The sequence below is a fragment of the Anomaloglossus baeobatrachus genome, chromosome 11, assembly GCF_048569485.1.
Source record: "Anomaloglossus baeobatrachus isolate aAnoBae1 chromosome 11, aAnoBae1.hap1, whole genome shotgun sequence".
Lineage (NCBI taxonomy): Eukaryota > Metazoa > Chordata > Amphibia > Anura > Aromobatidae > Anomaloglossus > Anomaloglossus baeobatrachus.
In genome coordinates, this window is record NC_134363.1 from 54,836,953 (window position 1) to 54,857,289 (window position 20,337).

At 42.4% G+C, this 20,337-nt stretch overlaps 1 protein-coding gene across 2 annotated transcripts; it reads right to left on the reverse strand.

Annotated features, from left to right (window-relative positions):
• Positions 1-560: 560 nt before the first annotated feature.
• On the reverse strand, positions 561-19,141 carry LOC142256333 (galanin peptides-like). 2 transcript variants are annotated; one of them, XM_075327964.1, is made up of 6 exons: positions 19,034-19,141; positions 6,376-6,456; positions 4,647-4,701; positions 4,359-4,448; positions 851-925; positions 561-733 (listed from the first exon to the last, which is right to left on the reverse strand). In XM_075327964.1, exons 2-6 carry the CDS (start codon positions 6,454-6,456, stop codon positions 675-677), a joined length of 360 nt encoding a protein of 119 aa, XP_075184079.1. In that variant the 5' UTR covers positions 19,034-19,141; the 3' UTR covers positions 561-674. The 2 variants fall into 2 exon arrangements, with proteins under 2 accessions (XP_075184079.1, XP_075184078.1); XM_075327963.1 differs by lacking the exon at positions 19,034-19,141 and adding an exon at positions 10,279-10,430.
• Positions 19,142-20,337: the final 1,196 nt, after the last annotated feature.

Consider the following 20,337-nt stretch of genomic DNA (forward strand, 5'->3'; position numbering starts at 1 on the left):
TATAGGGGACCTAAGACTTCAATGGTGAAGCAAAATCCCAGTTTGTATGTATGTAATATTGTCACGATGTGACTGTAGGAAAGCAAGAAACAGAGGCTCCTATGCTATCACTCACACTAGGGGTCTATAGACTATCCCTAAGCTCTGGGTGACCCCTAATAGTGAAGATGCCTGAGTCCCATGCCTGGCTAAGCTCCTGACCAGAAGTAATCTGATTCCCTTCACCCCCAAAGGAAGGGGCTGAAGTAAGATGGACAGACAGAAGAAAGCTAAAACTCTGTCACACTTCAAACTCACAGGAACAAACAATGAGAGACTCTGGAAAAAAGCAAGAGCAAGAAGGTAGCAACAAAACGACAACAGGAGTTCACTTCACAACCGCACACAACAATTATGTAGGCAGCCATTTTTCGACTATGATCACTACATTGATCTGTGACAGTGCTGCAGTATATCCAACTTGTGTGAAAAATTTAGCACAATTCAATGCTTTAGACCCATTGTAGCCATGTATGTGTTGGATTTTATGTTCCAAATATAAAATTTTACATAGTCTAAAGTCAATTTAAATTTCTCTTTATTTTCATTTTTTTCTGATCTTCAATTTGGACTGAAATCGAAATATTGTAACAATATCTATGTGAACATTAAGAGTTCGGGAATGTTGTTGGTCGTTAGGTCTGTGTGGACTCCTCTGAGACGAGCAAAGGCAAATGGTCTAGGGCTCCGATTTCTGCAAACAAAAGAAAGCATGTAGAAATAACATATTGTTGAGTAATAGAGCAGGAACGATGAAAAACAACTAGTGTGTCGAAACCAGGTGATTCTTTGATGACATTTTTCTTATTACCTTTGAGATGTAGATATGTAAGAAACTCAAGGACAGTCTGAACGGTGCTATCATCCAATGAATGCTGCGGTGTGCCTGTACAAAAATAGGACACATACACAATATCATACAAAGACTGTGCACATTCCAGATATAGTCACCTACACAACATAAAGTAACTGGCACAAGAAGCAGAACTATACTAAGATAGATAGATAGAGGATAGATAGATAGAGGGATAGATATGTCGCTGGCGGAGGAGGGGACGCTGCGCTCACCCACTGCTCGGGTCCGGCTGCTGCTGCTCGGTGGCTCGAGCGGTGGGCCGGATCCCGGGGACTTGAGTGGCGCTCCACGCCCGTGAGTGAAAGGGGGTGGTTTGGGTTTGGGGATATTGTCCGTGACGCCACCCACGGTTGTGGTGAGGTTGTGACACCACCGCTGCTCTGGACGGGGATCCCGGGAGCGATGACAGGGAGCAGCTTGGATGTTGGTTCTCCCCTCCGTGGGTAGGGGGGTTGGTTGTCCCGGGGCCCCGGTGAGGGGTAGGGATGGATGGCAGGCGGGTTACGGGGCCTTATGAGGTGCAGGGTCGCGGGGGCAGCGCTGTGCCGCACGGCACGGTGGTACTCACTCAGCCAATGATGAATGCAAAGTCTCCGGTAAAACAAACGGCTGGATGGACGGGTCCCACAGACGGCTGCGGTAGCTCTCCCGGTAGGTTGATGGTGACTGCCTTTCCCTGCACCTGTGTTGTGTTTACGGTTCCAATGGCTTCCCACCGGTAACCCGCTCCCCAGCTTGGATGGATGCTGAGAAAGCCCCTTTTGCCCGCAGGCTCTGGCCCTGGGAACTGTAGCCTTGGCGGTGACTGTGTTTCCCTCTACGGTGTGAGCTGTTGCCTTCAATCGGGTCTTGACTGCTGGGAAACCCTGGAGGTTCCCTTCGCTAACGGATTTGACCAGTTTTACGGCGACTCCTAGCCTGGTCGGGGTCCGTAAGCCCTGCCGAATGGTGCTGGTTTCTCTTTGCTCCCCGATCCGGTACCGTCGGGCCACCGCCCGTCCCCGGTCCTTACGGTTCACTCCAATCAGCCTCTCCTGCAGACGGTCACCACCGTCTGCCAACCTTGCTGTTCCGTCCGGGCCACACACCCGGACACCTTCAGTCTCTTCTCCTACCACTCCACTCTCTCCAACTCCAAACTAATCTCCTTTCCTTTTCCCGCCTCCAGGACTGTGAACTCCTCGGTGGGCGGGGCCAACCGCCTGGCCCACCCCCTGGTGTGGACATCAGCCCCTGGAGGGAGGCAACAAAGATTTGTGTTTGACTTCGGTGTGCCTAGCCGGGGTGTGGGGTGTGTTGTTGTAGTACCTGTGACGTCCTGGCTTGTCCAAGGGGCCACAGATAGATAGAGGGATAGATAGATGGATGGATAGATAGATAGATAGATAGATAGATAGATAGATAGATAGATAGATAGAGGGATAGATAGATAGAGGGATAGATAGAGGGATAGATAGATAGAGGGATAAATAGATAGATAGATAGATAGAGGGATAGATAGAGGATAGATATATAGATAGATAGAGGGATAGATAGATAGATAGGGGGATAGATGGATAGATGGATAGATAGATAGATAGATAGAGGGATAGACAGATAGATAGAGGAATAGATAGATAGAGGGATAGATAGATAGAGGGATAGATAGATAGATCGATAGATAGATAGAGGGATAGATAGATAGATAGATAGATAGATAGATAGATAGATAGATAGATAGAGTAAATTGATAGATTAGATAGATAGAGGGATAGATAGATAGATAGAGGGATAGATAGATAGATAGATAGAGGGATAGATAGATAGATAGAGGGATAGATAGATAGAGTAAATTGATAGATTAAATAGATAGATAGATAGATGGATAGATAGATAGATAGATAGATAGATAGATAGAGGGATAGATAGATAGATAGATAGATGGATAGATAGATAGATAGATAGATAGAGGGATAGATAGATAGATAGATAGATGGACAGATAGATAGATAGATAGAGTAACTGGATAGATTAGATAGATGATGGATAGACAAGTATGAATTAAATGATAGGTGCTAGTTCTTAACCAAAAATCCAATTATAGGTATGTGTATATATATATATATATATATATATATATACACATATACATAGCAAAGCACAGGCAGCACTCCAAAAATCAGAAAAGGAATGGACCTTTATTCAGTCCATGTGTGGCAACGTTTTGTTTGTAACCCATGCTGTGCCTTGAGGAAGTTAGTTAACAAGCGACGAAACTTTGCCACTTCATATGGACTGAATAAAGATCCATTCTTTTTCCAATTTCTGGAGTGCTGCCTATTCTTTGCTATCGATGTATTGATAGATATGAGATGGTAGATTTGGATAGGCAAGTATGAAATGATAGATTCTGGTTTATCGGCAATTCTTTTACCTTCCAGGATTCCGGTGGTGGCTTTTGATTAACTGGACCGGTGTGATGTAATTATTGCACCGTGATGGAAAGTAAATTAAGAGATTTGTGGACCTACTGTCCAGTGGCCGGATACCATCGACCTGGCCGCTGGATCCGAGTCCCGTAAATTGATCCAAATTAAAGGGAACCTGTCACCAGATTTGTCCCCTATAGGCTGAGGCCACCACCAGTAAGCTCTTATATACAGCATTCTAGAATACTGTAAATAAGAGCCCAGGCCTCTCTGTAGAACGTAAAAAACACTAATATTATACTCACCTAGGGGGTGGTCTGGTCTGATCTGATGGGTGTCGCTGCTCTCCACTCCTCTCTGTGCCAATCACCGTCCTCCTTCTACCCAGCTCAGTATCCATGACATGTCCTAAGTCATCCATACAGAGGCCTCCTGCACAGGGGCACTTCGATCTGCCCTGCTCAGGGCAGATCAAAGTATTGTAGTGAGCATGCGTTGGCGGTGTTTAATCTTTCATTGCACCTGCATACTATAGTACTTTGATCTGCCCTGAGCAGCGCAAATCAAAGTACGCCAGAGCAGGACCACAATGCCGGCCTGTGTGCATGACATAGGACACGTCATTCATACGGAGTTGGGTATTAGGAGGATTGTGAACCCGCAAAGACAAGGCACCGGACTGAAGAGCAGCGACACCCATCGGACCGGACTGCACCTTATGTGAGTATAATAAAAGTGATTTTTATGTTATACAGAGCGGCCTGGGCTCTTATATACAGTATTCTGGAATGCTGTATATAAGGGCTCACTGGTGGTGGCCGCAGCTTATAGGGAGTAAATCTGGTGACAGGTTCCCTTTAAATTGCATGCTATTGAGCTATTGAGGTTTTCGGTTGCATATTTAGCACTCAACTATCTTTACATAAGGCCAAAAACACTAAAATCTAAGTGTTCCTGTCCGTTAATCCAGAGCCTAATGGCTAACACTCTATTGCTAGCTATAACACAGCTGTATATATCACTGTCGCTGCTCATCTGCACCACATGGCTCTTACCAAATATATCTCTTCCAGACTTGAACAGCTCGTCCGCTATTTCCCTTTTTCCGGTCATTCCACCTTTGTCATTCAGCGTTCGATGAGCATCTGAACACCCAAAACACAATCGGTAATTGATTAAGCAGGGGTTGTCTAGTAGAGGACAACCCCTTAAATTTAGTGGGTTCTTTCAGTTATTGAATCTCAAGTGTTTCATTTGTTTTCTGCTTATATTTTTCAGAGTGTAATTTCTGTGTTCTCATACAGTAAAGCTAAAAAGATCATTACAAATAGTAAAATACTTACGAGGCCCAAGCAGGTAACCAGCACTGTTCAGAGTCCATCCTCTCTTATCTTTTGGCTATAAATATGAAAAAAAGCTATTAAACATAGGAAAAACAAGAGAAAATTCTTTAAAATACTTAAGGAACTTCTCAGTTCTTCTGACTTGTCTGATTCCGTAAATTCTCATGAAATAACAATGTCGGAACATAAAAACTCGACATTGTGATATTTCTCTATTATTCCCCATGGAAATGTTTATGCAAACTGACAACTGGGCGTTACCATTTTCTTCGACATTAGAGGTGTGTCACAGATTAAAAATATCAGCACTGATTGGACAGGGTCAAACTGTGTAGAGAAACGCCCAATCCAGTTGTTGACATATCCATACATTTCGGGTGTTACAACAGGAGACTTGTAAGAAACAAAGCTTCAGAATTGTCAAGAGAGGATGATACGTCTTATTCAACTTAGAAGAAATGACCATTGACGTGAGATACTTTAGCTAGATATTTCTCAGGGAGTTCTCAAAAAATCTTAAAGAGGTTGTCCACTACTTTTCTATTGATGAACTATCCTTACGATAGTCATCAATGTCTGATCGACCAGGATCTAAAACCCGGCACCTCGCCCATTAGCTGCTCTTGATGCCGGAAGCCGGAAATGCTTAGTTTTGGAGCTGCCCCATCTTCAGATAGCGGCTGTGGCCGGGTACTGCACATCCGGTAAATTGAATGAGAGGTGGATGTGCAGTACCCGGCCACGGCCGCTATCAGTTGACGAGGCAACTGAGCATTTCCGACTGCCTGCTGCCACCGCCAGCACCATGGACAGCTGAACGGTAGGGATCGGGGGGTCAGACCCCGGCCAATCAGACATTGATGGCCTATCCTAAGGATAGGCCATCAATGTAAAAGTAGTGCATAACCTCTTTAAGTACACTGAGACTCTAGGATCCTCATCGACAATATATCATACGGAGAAAGTTTCAGTAGACTGAATTTCACTCTGTCAAATCCTGCTGTTCACCCCCAAATTAGTAGTACCAGGGTGTTTTGTTGTCTCTTATCTATCCTACCTTTAATGGGAAGGTGCCAACACGAGTGGTGGCTATAATGCTGCCAAAAATTCCAGCATACAGTACTGACCGATACGAGTAATCACTGGGTCTTTGGTATCCTAATTTAGCCACCAGTTGAAAAATTGACATACTTAAAGGGGTCGTCCACTATTAGACAACCTCTTATTTGAGGGCTCAAGGAGGTGAAAAAAATTGCTACTCACAGAAGAGGTGATAAATGAGACAGAAAAAATGAAGAAAAAAAGATGCAAATTATTGTGTGCCTATGCTCAAAAAAATGTGTAAAAGTTGAAAATAAGGTGGAAGCGTTGGTGTGGTCTTCACGGTTAAGGTTGATTGATTAAGTTGATAGCTTGAAAATTGTGCTCACAACTTGATGCATTAGTCTTAGTAAATACAAACCATGGTGGACTTTATTGGACAACGTTCCATGGCACGTACCATGGACGCAGAGGCTTTATTCCACCACCGGGATAGGACTAGTGGCTCCTTTGTGGGTTGAAGTGTCCCACCTTTTTGGGTTGAAGGGTTTTGTTACATAACTCATCATCGGTGAGGGAACTTCAGTTTGAGTCTTTCTATGGGGTCCCCTTTGCCTATAATAGGTCTTATAGCAATGGTCTTGTCTTTTCTAACAAAGATCACATTGAGTAGTTTCTGTTTTCTTACCATTATACTGTAGCCAAAGCATTGAGCTGCGAAGCCACAGAGAAGAAAAGAAACACACAGCAGTGCCTGAGAAGTACGCATCTAAAAGGTGGAAAAATAAAAAGTTTCTGAAGGTTTACCAATACAAACATAGGCAAATATTCTTAGAATTATGACCAACGTTTGGTGTCTTAGAAAGAATTCCAAAATCCATACATGTGATACAGAAACAGCCCCATTCATATAAGTGGAAGTAATTGTGAGTTGAAACAATGTGCATCAAATGATGGTAAATACTGTATATCAAGACTGTAAGCCAATTGTTTGTATCTACAAGCTTGAAAGATAAATCCATTAGATGGATTGGAAAAGATATAGGTTAAACAGAGAGCAAAAAAGATAATTATGAACATGAACTTTTCCCAAAACTAGAGACCATCCGGTATGGCCATTAGGTGGCCATACGCACTAGATGCAGCACAGCATTTAGGTGACCATACACACTAGATGGAATTAGGTGGATTGTTGATCAACCGCTGAATGAACAATCGATCTCTTAGATACAGTCCTAAAAAATTTTGGCCATTACAATTGTTCCAACTAGTCATAAATTGCGCAATGACACCAACCAAAAGTTGATCAATCACTCAAAAAAACCCACCCTAGAGATTGTCCAGTACAACCTTAAGGTGGCCATCCAAACTAAGAAGAAGTAGGTTGACCGTTGAATGAATGATGGACTGGAAAATATTGGTATACATTTTTGGCAAAATTGGCCTTTACAGTAATGCAAACTGATCATAAATGGTCAATAACTCCGATAAAATGTTGAGTGCTTACTCTGGGAACAATGTAGTACTAGTCACTAAATGATTAACATTTTAGCCTTTACAGTTGTTCAAACTGGTCATAAATGGTCAATAACTCTGCTGAAATGTTGAGTGCTTACTCTGGGAATAATGTAGTCACTAGATGATTAAAATTTTGAAAACATCTAACTTCTTTCCAGACAATGGCAATCTGTCACCAGCCAAGTAAAAATATTAATCTTTGATAAATGTCACCAGATGAATGACGGTTTTGGCTGAAATTGTCAGCTTTAATTAAGTTTAGACCACCTAGAAGTTGAATGAAAAAGTTGACTTAAACCAAAATAATCATTCATCTTGTGAAGTTTAACAATGAATATCTGGCTAATGACAGACCATCATGATCAGAAAAGAAGTTGACAACAGTCATTAGTCCACAAAAGATGTTTCTGTAAAAAACATATTCCCAAAAAGATCTTCCTGATATGGTGTTCCCATAAAAAAATCTTTGTCCTTCGATTGATGTAAGAGAACAAGAATAGCAAGTTCACACCACCGCAACTGCTGGTATGGACTAAAACATGGTTCACACGTTGATCAATAGTTCAATGTTTGCTCAACCTCCAATCTACGTCTCTGTAACGTTTATAGCTACCTTAAAGAGGACCAACCACCAGGATTTTCATATATAAACTAAAGCCAGTGCTATACTGGCACTATCATGCTGATTCTATACATACCTTTAGTTGTGAGATCGGATGTATACTTTCTGAAATATAGGCAAGTAAAGTTTGTGAAATGCACTGTTATTTGATTGATAGGTGCAACAGAATATCTAATAGGTGGGTCAGGTTTTGCTAGTTATTGTCTCCCCTCTCAGCCTGTCCTTCCTTCCCTGTCTCTGTTACTACAGGGGAGAAGAAGGAAGGAAGGAAGGTCAGGCAGCAGACAGGGGCGGGAATAACTATCAAAACCCAACCCACATATTAGATATTCTGTAGCTGCTATCAATCAAATAACAGTGCATTTTAAAAACTGTATTTGCCTGTATTTCAGAAAGTATACATCTGATCTCACAACTAAAGGTATGTATAGAATCAGCATGATAGCCTCAGTATAGCACTGGCTTTAGCTTATATATGAAAATCCTGGTGGTTGGTGCTCTTTAAGCACAAGGTTGAACATAAAGGATGATTTCCATTGAGATGATGCTTCATCAAGGGACATTTAATAGCTCAAAACTATCATATATTCATCATAATTTGGGGAGATTTCAGTTAAAACATCTTTCATAACCAAAGTATCTAAATCATGACTTTCACTAAGAATTCAAAAACATAAACAGAAAAATAAAAAATGTTTAGCATAAATAACAACCTAAACAGTTATAAAAAATATTGTGGGTGAGATTACAAAAAAAAAAGCCAATATTGAATATATTTGGAATATGGAAGAAGAAATGGGAATCATGTGTGTAAGAAGTCATAATGATAGTTGGAAACCTCTTATTGTTGACTATAGGCCCTAATATAAAAAAATCCAATGGGACCGCAAACTGTTACAGGCTATTAGAAGGATCCAATCAGAAATGATTACACACCTCCCAAACAATTACTATGATTTAGATGATAAGCCAATGGATTCCTTTTCTGACCCAAAGCTCTGCTCGAGCTGTGCTGTACCTGAAAGTGGATTGGAGAGTGACGATGCACTTACAGCTTCTCAGTCTCACCCTTTATTTCCTACCTACTAGTACTCTGCTCTGCCCTGGCTGATTGACAGGTTGCTTGCTGTGATAGGTGGTCACTAATCTGTCAATCAATCGGGGCAGAAAAAAGTGCTACTAGGTATAAAGAAAAGGGTGAGACTCAGAAGCTGTAAGTGCATCTTCACTCTCCAATGCACTTCAAAACACAACTTACAGATATGATTTCTTGCTGCTGGAGCAGTGCTTTGGGGGGCTACATAGGGATCTACTGGCTTTTTTTTTTCAGTCAATCGGCATCCATCAATAGTGCAACACAGAGGTTATAGAAGACACACTCTGCAAAATTCTAAAGGGGTTGTCCATTACTAGGACATGTTTTTCACTGGTAAAATAAAAAAGCCTATACTCACCTCTGCGGCCGGTGCGGTTCCAGCCATGTCGGGGCTCACGTGATGTTGTGACGTTTCCCGAGCCCTGCATCCAATCAGCGCTCCCCGCTCCCCACCTTCAGACACAGGTGCAATCAACAGGAAGTGAGTGGCAACTGCAGCGCTCGCTTCCTGTTAATGAAGTCATTTCTCTGAAAGTGAAGAGACAGAAGCTGTCGCTGATTGGATGCGAGGCTCACATGATGTCACAACATCACATGACCCTTGGCACCGCTGGAACTGCACCGGCCCAGAGGTGAGTATAGACATTTATTTTACCTGGGGAAAAAGTGGAATCAAAAGGGGTTGTCCTAGTAGTGGACAACCCCTTTAAATGAAACCCAATAGCAAAAAGGATTTTTCTTACCGCAATCATAAGAACTTAGTCCTATTCTATTTGAATTTTGAGGATCAGAATAGGATATACTCAATGGGTCTCTGTGCCGTCCAATAAAAAAAACAGTACACAGAAATTTCCGATGGAGTGTGCAGTGAATATTTTCTACGTTGGTGTGTGAATGCATCCTGGGTTACAAATGTTCTCAATAAAGAGGTTCTGCAGCAGCTGTACCATGCATTATTCATTTCTGTGTTCCTCCTGCCTGCAGCAGATGGATTGTAATATATTACTCCAATACTACAGGACATCATAATGCTCCATCGCTGCTTTAAGGGCGCGAGGGCGTTTTCGATCAATGGTTCCCTCAAAAAAGAGGTTGTGCAGCAGCTGCACTGCATTATACAATTCTCTCTACCGGCTGCTAACTGCCTAGAAATATCTTTCTAGAGGATCTTTCCTATCAATCTTTCATGAGTGGATGAGTATCTCCGAAAAAAGATGTTCTGCAGCAACCAATGTTTTATAATGAATAATATACTCCCAGGTGTTGGGGCATTCTGGGCTTTGTAGTCTTCTAACATACCCCGTTCATTAATAAAAAGAATAATGTGTAAATCTGAGAAAAGCTGTAGTTCTTACCTTTCGCTTTAAAATTGTTGCAGATATCAAAGGAGAAGAAGATATTCTCTTTTCGGAAGGGATTTTTTAGTTTTTTTTTATACTATTGGCCGAGGCGGTGGCTGGAATCTTGCAAGCCCGATGTTACTCAGCCACCCGCTGACTGTAGTAAAATCCTGGCTATTTTGTGGGTATTTATGCAGGGAGGATAATTTTTGATCATTATCGAGGAGGGAGGGAAGGAGGGGATAAAGAAAAAAAAAAAACGAGAAATACGCAAAAAGGTTTCTGATTAGGTGACTGCCATTATTTGCCTTTTCAACAGGAAAATTAGTTTGATAGCCGTAATTGCCTATAATTGACTTCCGTCTTATGTCGATAGATTTCAGTCAAGGGTGCATTCTCGGGGGCTTGTCTTCTCCTGCCTGCACCAAGGACCCTTATTTTCATGAGTTTACTCTTTCCAATTCAGCAGGACTTTTTTTTTTACGAGTTAATATCTTAATGGTTCTCCTCTTGTTAGATCTCCGTAGACAAAGTCAACGAGGATGGAAAAGAATATTCCGATTCTGTTTTCTACTTTTTCTTCCAGTGAACGTAAAATGATTTTACTATTACGGTGCTATTATTTACTTATCCCCAATGATCTGCCACCAGCAAGGAAAATTATTCACCCCATCACCCATTGCAAAAGAGATTCCTTCTCAACATTTACAAACTTTCTGCCATTTGTAATAAAACAATCAAACAATAGCTCAAAAAAGGGATAGTGTCTTCTCCAAATTCAGCACAAAATGTCTGACTTTTGAAGAAGTGAGAAGTTGGAACCTTAAATGCTCCCTCTCATCAAAAGAGTCTGTTGTATGTTACTTTAAGGGGTATTTTCATGCTTGGAAGTTATCCGCTATCCACTGATTAAAGGGAACCTGTTACCTACTCATCTCTGGGGCATTCCGATATGTTCCGGTCTGATGGGCATTGCTGCTCTTGGGTCCACCAAAGACCAGCTCAAAATGTAGCGCAGAGAGGAAGATCATCCACCGCTAAATTCACATGGGACTCTTCAGAGACCTGGTTTTTGGGATTTGTGGGTCACAACAGTCAGGAGACCAGAGATCACCTACTCACATGTGGGGTGATCCAATACGATTTGGTCAGATGTGCGTTGCATCTCTTGGGTCCACCGAAGACCAGTTCAAAATGTAGCAGGAGAGAGCAAGATCAGCCACCGCTCCATTCACATGGAACTCTTCAGAAATCTGGTTTTTGGAATTGGTGGAGGTCTCAACAGTCAGACCCCAGCGATCACCTACTCACCTGTGGAGCAGTCTGATATGTTTCAGTCAGATTGGTGTTGCTGCTCTAAGGTTCACTGAAGATCAGCTCTTAATGGAGCGGCAGAGAGCAAGATCAGCCACTCCTTCATTCACATGCGACTCTTCAGATACCGGGTTTTTGGGATTGGTGGAGGTCCAAACAGTCAGACCCCCAGCAATCACCTACTCAGCTGTGGGACGGTCTGATACGTTTTGGTCACATGGGCGTTACTGCTGTCGGGTCCAGTGCTTACTCTATCCTCTTTCTTGTTTCGTGTGAATGATGCATCCTACATCATCCACACAGTTCCTTCCATTACGCTACTACACACGCGCACTTTGCTCTCTCCTGCTGAGGGCAGAGCAAAGCACTGCAATGCGCAGGCGTGGGCGTTCTTTGACATTTTACCGCTCCTGCACATGTGCCTTTCCTCTCCCCTGCTTGGGGCAGAGCAGAGTACTGTAATGCGCAGGCACAGATGTTCTTTGACCTTTCCCCACTCCTACACATCACAGTACTTTGCTCTGTTCTTAACAAGGTAGAGCAAAGTGCGCGTGTGCAGAAGCGCAATGAAGGGTACTATGTGGATGACGTAGGACACATCATCCGGATGAAACAAGAGGGAGGACAGCGATCACAAGAATAGTGGAGGCCCATCGGACTGGAACGTATCTTCCCCTCTATTTTACCTGCACGCTATATGGAATGAAAGCACTTTCTGGATCTTGGATGGTGTATGCCGTGGTTTTCTACTTTATGTACTTCTGTTCTGGATATCTCCTCTCCTCGCCCACGTGCTCCCATCACCATTTCTTCTAAAAGGAGGACTGAGGCTGTTCCATGGTTTTCGGTGTAAGGTATTGCACGGTTCAGTGCGGAACCGCTTCTGTTTATTACATTCATCAAAGAAATCACTACAGCTCAACAGTAGTTTTGAGGGAACCTGAACTGTAAAGTTCGGGTTTGTACCGAACACCAAGTATCTAGGGCTGGGGCTTGAACCCAAACACAGACTTATCATGGAAGTCTGTGGTCGAGTTCAGAGTTTGCGTGTTGTTCGGATGCTGCATAAAGTTTGTAGAAAGGCTGCAGTGCGGCCAATCAACAAGCTTTTTGTCATGAGGAAGATGCCTGTACACTGCTGGGAACAAAATAAATAAAAAATTAACAAAAATGACTTGGGATCCCCCCTATTTTTTATATCCAGTTAGGTTAAAGCAGACAGCTGGTGGCTGTTATTATCAGGCTGGGAAGGCCCATGATTATTGTTCCCTTCTCAGTTTAAAAATAGCAGCTTGTGGCTGCCCCAGAAATGGCATGTCGCATTAGATGCCCCAATTCTGGCGCCTCCTCTGGCTCTTCCTCATTGGATTGCCTGGTGGGTGGCAATTGGGGTAATACTTTTGGTCTCAGCTGTGAATTGACAACTGGCACCAAGCCCAGGGGTTGGTAATGGGGAGGCATCTGTCAGGTACCCCCATTACTAACCCGTAAAGTAAAAAAAACACACCCACACAGGAAAAAATAGTTTATTTGGAAAAAGACTACCCCACACTCCCTCATTCACTAATTTATTAATTTAAAGAAATACTCTAATTTTCAATGTAATCCAATGGTATAATGTCCCATGATGTCCATGGAATACTATGGAGTCTTGTTCTCAGAAAGAGGCTCCATAGATCACTCTTGGTTAGCAGCAGGCACGGAATTTCTCATGGTCTTGGGAAATTTTGTTCCTGCCACTGACCAAGAGTGATCTATGGAGTCTCGTTCTAAGAACAAGGCTCCATAGTATTCGATTGTTGTTATGGGACATTAAACCATTGGCTTATGTCCAAACTTTGAGATTTTTTTTTAAATTAATAAATTGGTGAATGAGGGAGTATGGGGGAGTCTTTGTCACAAGAGTATCATGGCCTTTTGTGATCTCAGGGGGAACTGGGATCAGAAGGTCACATCGTATAGTTGATCGCAGATCCTCTTTAGTGCCAGCTCTTCATTTTCCTGAGCTGGAGCTTATTTAATTCTATCTGGTGCTAAAGGCATTAAGGTTCCTTTCTATCCTGCTGTGATTTAACAGGTAGTTGTAATCTCAACTGCAGCCACACCCTTCTACTCCTCCCTTTGTCAGCTATAGTTTATATTATACTGTACACTCTGAAGGAGTCTGTCTCTGGAAGAGCTTAGGTGTTTGTTTCTGTTGCAGCTGAGACGTTTCCTGCTGGAGAAGCTGTGGAGTGCTATTTGTTGTGTCATTCCCTTCCTGTTTGTCTTAGCTCCATCATGTTATCTTATTGCAGTGTTGATATTAACATCTCGCTGGCCTTCACACTTGGCAGGGTGAGTTCAGGGCCAGTGAGGACCTAGGCACATGATTGTGCATGTGGAGAAGGATCCATCTAGGGACATTAGGGAGTGCAGGGATCAGCCTCAGGTGAGTGTTAGTAGGTGACCCCACTCCCCTCTTCCTAGCACCAGAGCCTTCTGTTGTATTGCTTCCCTGGTTTTCCCCCTGTGTTGCTCTGCTCATCCGATGTCCTCTAGCACTCAGTGTGACATTTACAGTCACATTATTGCAGTCTTTTTCAAATAAACTATTTTTTCTTGTGTGGGTGTTTTTTTTTTACTTTACACTGGGGGTTAGTAATGGGGGTGTCTGATAGAAGCCTCTCCATCACTAACCCCTGGGTTTGATGCCAGCTGTCAATTCCCAGCTAACATCAAATCCCAAAATATTATACAGATTGCCATCACACCAGGGCAATCGAGATGAGCCAGGCAAAGTACCAGAATTAGTGTATCTAATGGAAGTGCCATTTCCGAGGAAGCTGTGGGCGCTATCTTTAGGCTGGGAAGGGCTAAATAACCATGGGCCTTCCCAGCTTCAAAATACAAGCCCCCAGCTGTCTGATTTACCTTGACTGGGTATCAAAAATATGATGGACCACACACTGTTTTTTTAAATTATTTATTTATTTCCTATGCAGATTTGTTTGCAGGACACTTGTCCTGCTCTTACCCCCGTTTTGCATTAATTTGCAGCCCCCTAGCCCTTACTAAGACCATGTTACAGCACCTAGGTTCAGGCACCATTTACTTCTATGGTGACAACTCTGAGTACGGCACCAAACTTTTAACTAAAGCTCAGCCAAACCCGAAAATCCATGAGTCTGCTCATCACTAGTCAACAGTACTTGAGTCTTCCCATTCACTATGAATCATTTTGGGGGAGGATCTCCCTAATTGATTACATACAATCCATCCTGATTAGTCAAACTACTAAATTACTATAATTTTACTGCAGTTCAATAGGACTGTGGCTGTTATCGTTTCTCAAGAACTTAATTATAAGACGTGCATTGCATGAGGTCTATAATTAATGCGCTACCTTTATCTCGAAATCCAACTGAGTGTTATAATCGAGGGCTATTGAACAATGTTAATGGGGTCGACCAAATTATATAATTGCATGGGGACAATCTCAATATATATATAGAAAGAGAAAATTAGCATCAACAGTGGTTGTCTTCTGTTGCTTATTTGGGCCCATTATTCTGCCAGTGCCTGAGCCTAATGCATTTATGCAGACTATGGTGCTGTTCACATGTTCATCTTTTATCGAGGACTATGTGCTAGCAAAAAAATCATTGAGGACATAAAAAAACGATGCTCAGGGGTGCCAAGACCAGAGACTCCATAAAGAAGCTGTACCAAAGTCTGAGGATGATACCGGAATGTATGAGGTCCACAGCCATCTTTATTCTCCAGTGAAGTATCAACAAGTACCAATAGTCTTTTGATGTGGGAGATGTGGCATTCCAAAGGGGCAGTTCTAAAAACTTTGGCAGAACTGCTCCTCCATTAGTAAATTTGAGACAGGCGTCTGGCCTCAGTAAGAGATTAGGCGTCTGGCCTCATTAAGAGATTTTAGAACTGGGGATACCCAAAAGGGGTCGTTGAACAAGCCTACATACAGGCTAGGGCTGAATGTAGGTCCAGTCTTCTTACCCCCAAGCCGAAAGTGGGCCATGACCCGATTACACGCCTTGTGGGTACGTTTGACAATCAAATGGGGAAAGTGATGGAAATCCTTAACAAATACTGGGGTATTCTCAGAGCTGACCCTGTGGTCTCAGAACTTATTCCCCAAAAACCCTTGGTGACATTTAGGAGAGGGAAGTCATTCAGGAACCGTGTGGTGCATAGTCACTACACGGTACCCAAGAGGGACGTTACCTGGCTAGACAGAAGGGATGTTGGCACTTTTAGGTGCGGCAAGTGCAAATTTTGTGGTTGGGTGGCACCATCGAAGACCTTCACAAGCAGTGCAACTAATAGGACGTTCCATAATAGACATTTTTCCAACTGTAGGACCACAGGGGTGGTTTTTGTGTGCACATGCCAATGACCCCAGGATTACGTAGGAAAAATGTAGTACACTGTCGGAAGTCTCTGTTTTTTCACACATAAGACAAAAAGCGAGGTCTGAATGAGACCTGATTCTGCCAAAAAAATGTAATGCCCCGTCAATTCTTGGAAATTCATTATTGGATACTGATCTGACTTACAAATGATACAGAACTCCTACAGAACTCCTCTCCTGTTAAGGTCCCCTTTTGTAGGCATTTGTTAACAGATACTTCATAAGCTTTTTAATAACTTTTTTAGTTGTCTGCTAAACAAATGCCATTGTGGGCAACAGGGGTTAGAAGAATAGACTTCTGTAGTTGGCAGACTTTAGGTCCAATGTTGGTCCACCTGTCGAAATAGTAAGGCATCTTCCCCATGTTTGCATTGCAATGGGTTGATGTGGTGACAAATGTAGCTCTTTGTCATGCAATGACTACCGGGGTTCCACCAGGTATAAGGGAACTCCCAGTGAGCAACGCAACATACTGGGTATACTGGGAACATGAAACAATGATGGGGCACTATCGCTTGGAAGGGAGGAGTGGGGTCACTTCCTAACCCTCACCTGAGGCTGATCCTTGCATTCCCTAATGTCCCTATGTGGGTCTTTCCCACCGTACGCCGATCATGTGCCTAGGCCCTTGCTGACCCTAAACTCACCCTGGCTAGTTAAGGCCAGCGAGAATCTAGTCTTGCTACTAAAATAAGACAACATGAGGTAGGAAAGACAAACTGGTGGGGAAAGATACAACATAGAGTACTATCTTCCTTCAACAGTAACAACACCACAGCTCTTGTCAAAGAGACAAGTTTCTTCAACATGTACAGCTAAGGTATAATCTATAGTCAGTATAGGAAGGAGTAAGGAGTGGATACTCATAGCAGAAGGGAGTGGCTGCAGCTGAGATTACAACTACCTGTTAGGTCACTGCAGGATGGAAAGGAACCTTAACCCCTTCAGTACTGGATGGAATTAAATATGCTCCAACTCAAGGTAAATGACGAGCAGGCACCAAAGTGGATCTCTGATCCACAATACGCTGTAAACTTCTGATCCCAGATTGCCCGATATCATATCAGGCCATGACAAACTCTTGACACTTAAGGCCCATTTATACACAACAATATCGCTAACGATATGTCGTCGGGTCACGGAATTCGTGACGCACATCCGGCTTTGTTAGGGACATCGTTTCGTGTAACAGCTCCGACTGAGTGTTAACAATCAAATATACTCACCTTATCGTTGAGCGTTGACACGTCGTTCATTTTCAAAATCTCGTTGGTCGTTGTGGACGTAGGTTGTTCGTCGTTCCTGAGGCAACACACATCGCTTCATGTGACACCCCGGGAACGACGAACAACAGCTTACCTGCGTCCTCCAGCAACGAGGTGAGCGTGTCAGTAATGTGGGTGTTCTCCGCCCCTCCGCTTCTATTGGTCGGCCGCTGTGTGACATCGTTGTGACGGCGCACAAACCTCTCCCTTAACAAAGAGGTTGTTTGCTGCCCACAGCGACATTGCTAGGAAGGTAAGTATGTGTGACGGGTGTTAGCCATATTGTGCGCCACGGGCAGAGATTTGCCTGTGACGCACAAACGACGGGGGCGGGTACGCTCGCTAGCGATATCACTAGCAATATCGTAGTGTGTAAATCCCGCTTAACACTCTCTCTGTCTTACCAACTAGATGCCAAGCTCCCTATTGACTGCAGCATCTAAACGGTTTATTGGCCAGAATCATTAGACTTATCTGATTTTAGCTATTACATTGGAAGCCTGGATATTAATCACCCTTTGTCTCCATAGTTCAACATGCGAATGCTGCTTGTAAGCCTCTACGATCAATGTGAAATACTAGTATATCATAGTGCCTCAAGGAATAAAAGAAAGGCAAAACATTCTGTGTGAACCCAACCTACTAATAAAATATGGTATCTCATCTCAAATTGTTGGATACGTCATCAGCTCAAATCAGCTTTTAACATTTGCATCTATAATCCAGAATCAAGCGGTATCATTTCAGTAAAAACAAACCTTAATTCCATAGAAAAGAGGCAAAATGGACTAAAATACTAAAATAACTAAGACACTATTCAGATGGATATTTATAGACACCTCACTAGTTTGAAAAGTTGAGTTTGAGGCAACTTTCTGGTAACGTCTTTAACGTTCCTAAACCCTGACATTGTGAATAGAGGGATGGCCTACAAACGTGTGCAATAAAGTAAGGAAACAAAGAACAAAATAGCTATTGGAGTTGTCAAAATGGAAAATTTGGAACATTCATCAAAGAATAATAAAATTCTTCAAAAGTCATTAAAAGATGAAGAAAGTAGATGATGGACCGTTAGAGAATTATGGAAATTATTCAACAATTTTTTGTTTTCAGTATTTCAAATTTAAGGGCAAGTTGGTAGAAGATTAGTCCATGATGGTCAATTGTTCCAGAGACCATCTTTTATTGGAGCCCATTGCAGGGAGTAACAAGGAGAACCACAGAATGAATTAATTGGGTCTATTCTTCACTAAGATCTTTTATCGTAATGGTGCTCCTTCAGTAAGTGGCCACTCTGTTCAATTAAAGGCATCTTGCAGGCTTAGAAAAAGGAACAAACACAGATTAAGGACGTAATTATCCAGGTAATTTCCCCAATAGCCAGTAATGATGATTAACAAAGTAGAGAAATCTGTAGAATAACATGTAAGGACAGCAAATCCTACATTAACTGTTACGAAACATACTTCAATTGAAGGTTACAGCGTACAAGCTATATAAGTGTATAAAGTATGATGTAAACGATAGAAGAAGACACACTCCAAGTAACTCAAAGTAGACATACACTACTGTACAAACGTTTTAGGGAGGTATGAAAAAAGTAGCTGGAAAGTAAGAAAGTTTTCAAAAAGTTTTCAAAAATTGAAGTGCTAATGGTTTATTTTTTTATCAATCAACAAAATGCAAAGTCAATGAACAAAAGAAAAATCAAAACTAAATAAATATTTGGTGTGACTTTCAAACCAGAACCAATTCTTCTTGGTATACTCACATACAGTTTGTGAAGGAACTTGGCAGGAAGATTGTTCCAAACATCTTGAAGAACCAACCCCACATCTTCTATTTATGAGGTTTGTACAAATTCTTCTGTCTCTTTGCATAATCCTAGACAAAAAAAAGAAAAAAAGGGAGCCAGCACGATCTGAAATTGGCATGAATCATATAAAAGGTGCAAATTCACAGATTTATTCCAACTGTACTACAATAAAAAATGAGATTTTTAGCAAATAATTGATCAATTCTTTGAGCCACCCCTGCCAACGTCACAGCAAATCTCAATAGGGGGTTCTACACTATATTATTTATTTCATGTGCCATGCGGCCTCCTAGATAAAGTTAAAAGCAGAACCATAATGGAGCACACATACCTGTAACCTGTATATAGCCGCTTCCATGTTGCAAAAGAGGCAATTATGGATAGAGACCAGCCCAGGTCCCAGCATGTGGAGCAAGCTCTACACATACCAGGACTATATCAGAACTGACCCTCACAGTGCCAGACAGTAACCATTGATAAAGGCGGACCAGATTCAAGTATGGTGCTTAATTAGCAATGCCTGTGGAAAGGGGTGAGGCAACTGAATGTGAACAGCTACCAACAGGAGGAATATATTGCAAACCAAGATCAGGCGTGCATAGCATGGTGATGACCAGCCACCAGACATTTGTAGCATAACTACAACCAAACAGAGAGAGAGGGGAGCCAGCACGATCTGAAATTGGCATGCATCATATAAAAGGTTCAAATTCACAGATTTATTCCAACTGTACTACAATAAAAAATGAGATTTTCAGCAAATAATTGATCAATTCTTTGAGCCACCCCTGCCAACGTCACGGCAAATCTCAATAGGGGGTCCTACACTATATTATGTATTTCATGTGCCATGCGGCCTCCTAGATGAAGTTAAAAGCAGAACCATAATGGAGCACACATACCTGTAACCTGTATATAGCCGCTTCTATGTTTCAAAAGAGGCCAGCCCAGGTCCCAGCATGTGGAGCAAGCTCTAAACATACCAGGACTATATCAGAACTGACCATCCCAGTGCCAGACAGCAACCATTGATAAAGGCGGACCAGATCCAAGTATGGTGCTTAATTAGCATTGCCTGTGGAAAGGGGTGAGGTAACTGAATGTGAACAGCTACCAACAGGAGGAATACATTGCAAAACAAAATCAGGCGTGCATGGTATGGTGATGGTCAGTCACCAGAAATTGTAGCATTAATCCTAGACAGACTGGATGATGTGAGATCAAGGCTTTGTGGGGGCCAGATCATCCCTTCCAGGGCT

Coding starts and splice junctions, on each gene's coding strand:
- LOC142256333 (XM_075327964.1), bottom strand. CDS start 6,456: ATGCGTACTTCTCAGGCACTGCTGTGTGTTTCTTTTCTTCTCTGTGGC. Junction 4,449..4,646: donor TGGTTACCTGCTTGGGCCTC/GTAAGTATTTTA, acceptor TTGGGTGTTCAG/ATGCTCATCGAACGCTGAAT. Junction 926..4,358: donor GTCTGGAAGAGATATATTTG/GTAAGAGCCATG, acceptor ATTTTTGTACAG/GCACACCGCAGCATTCATTG.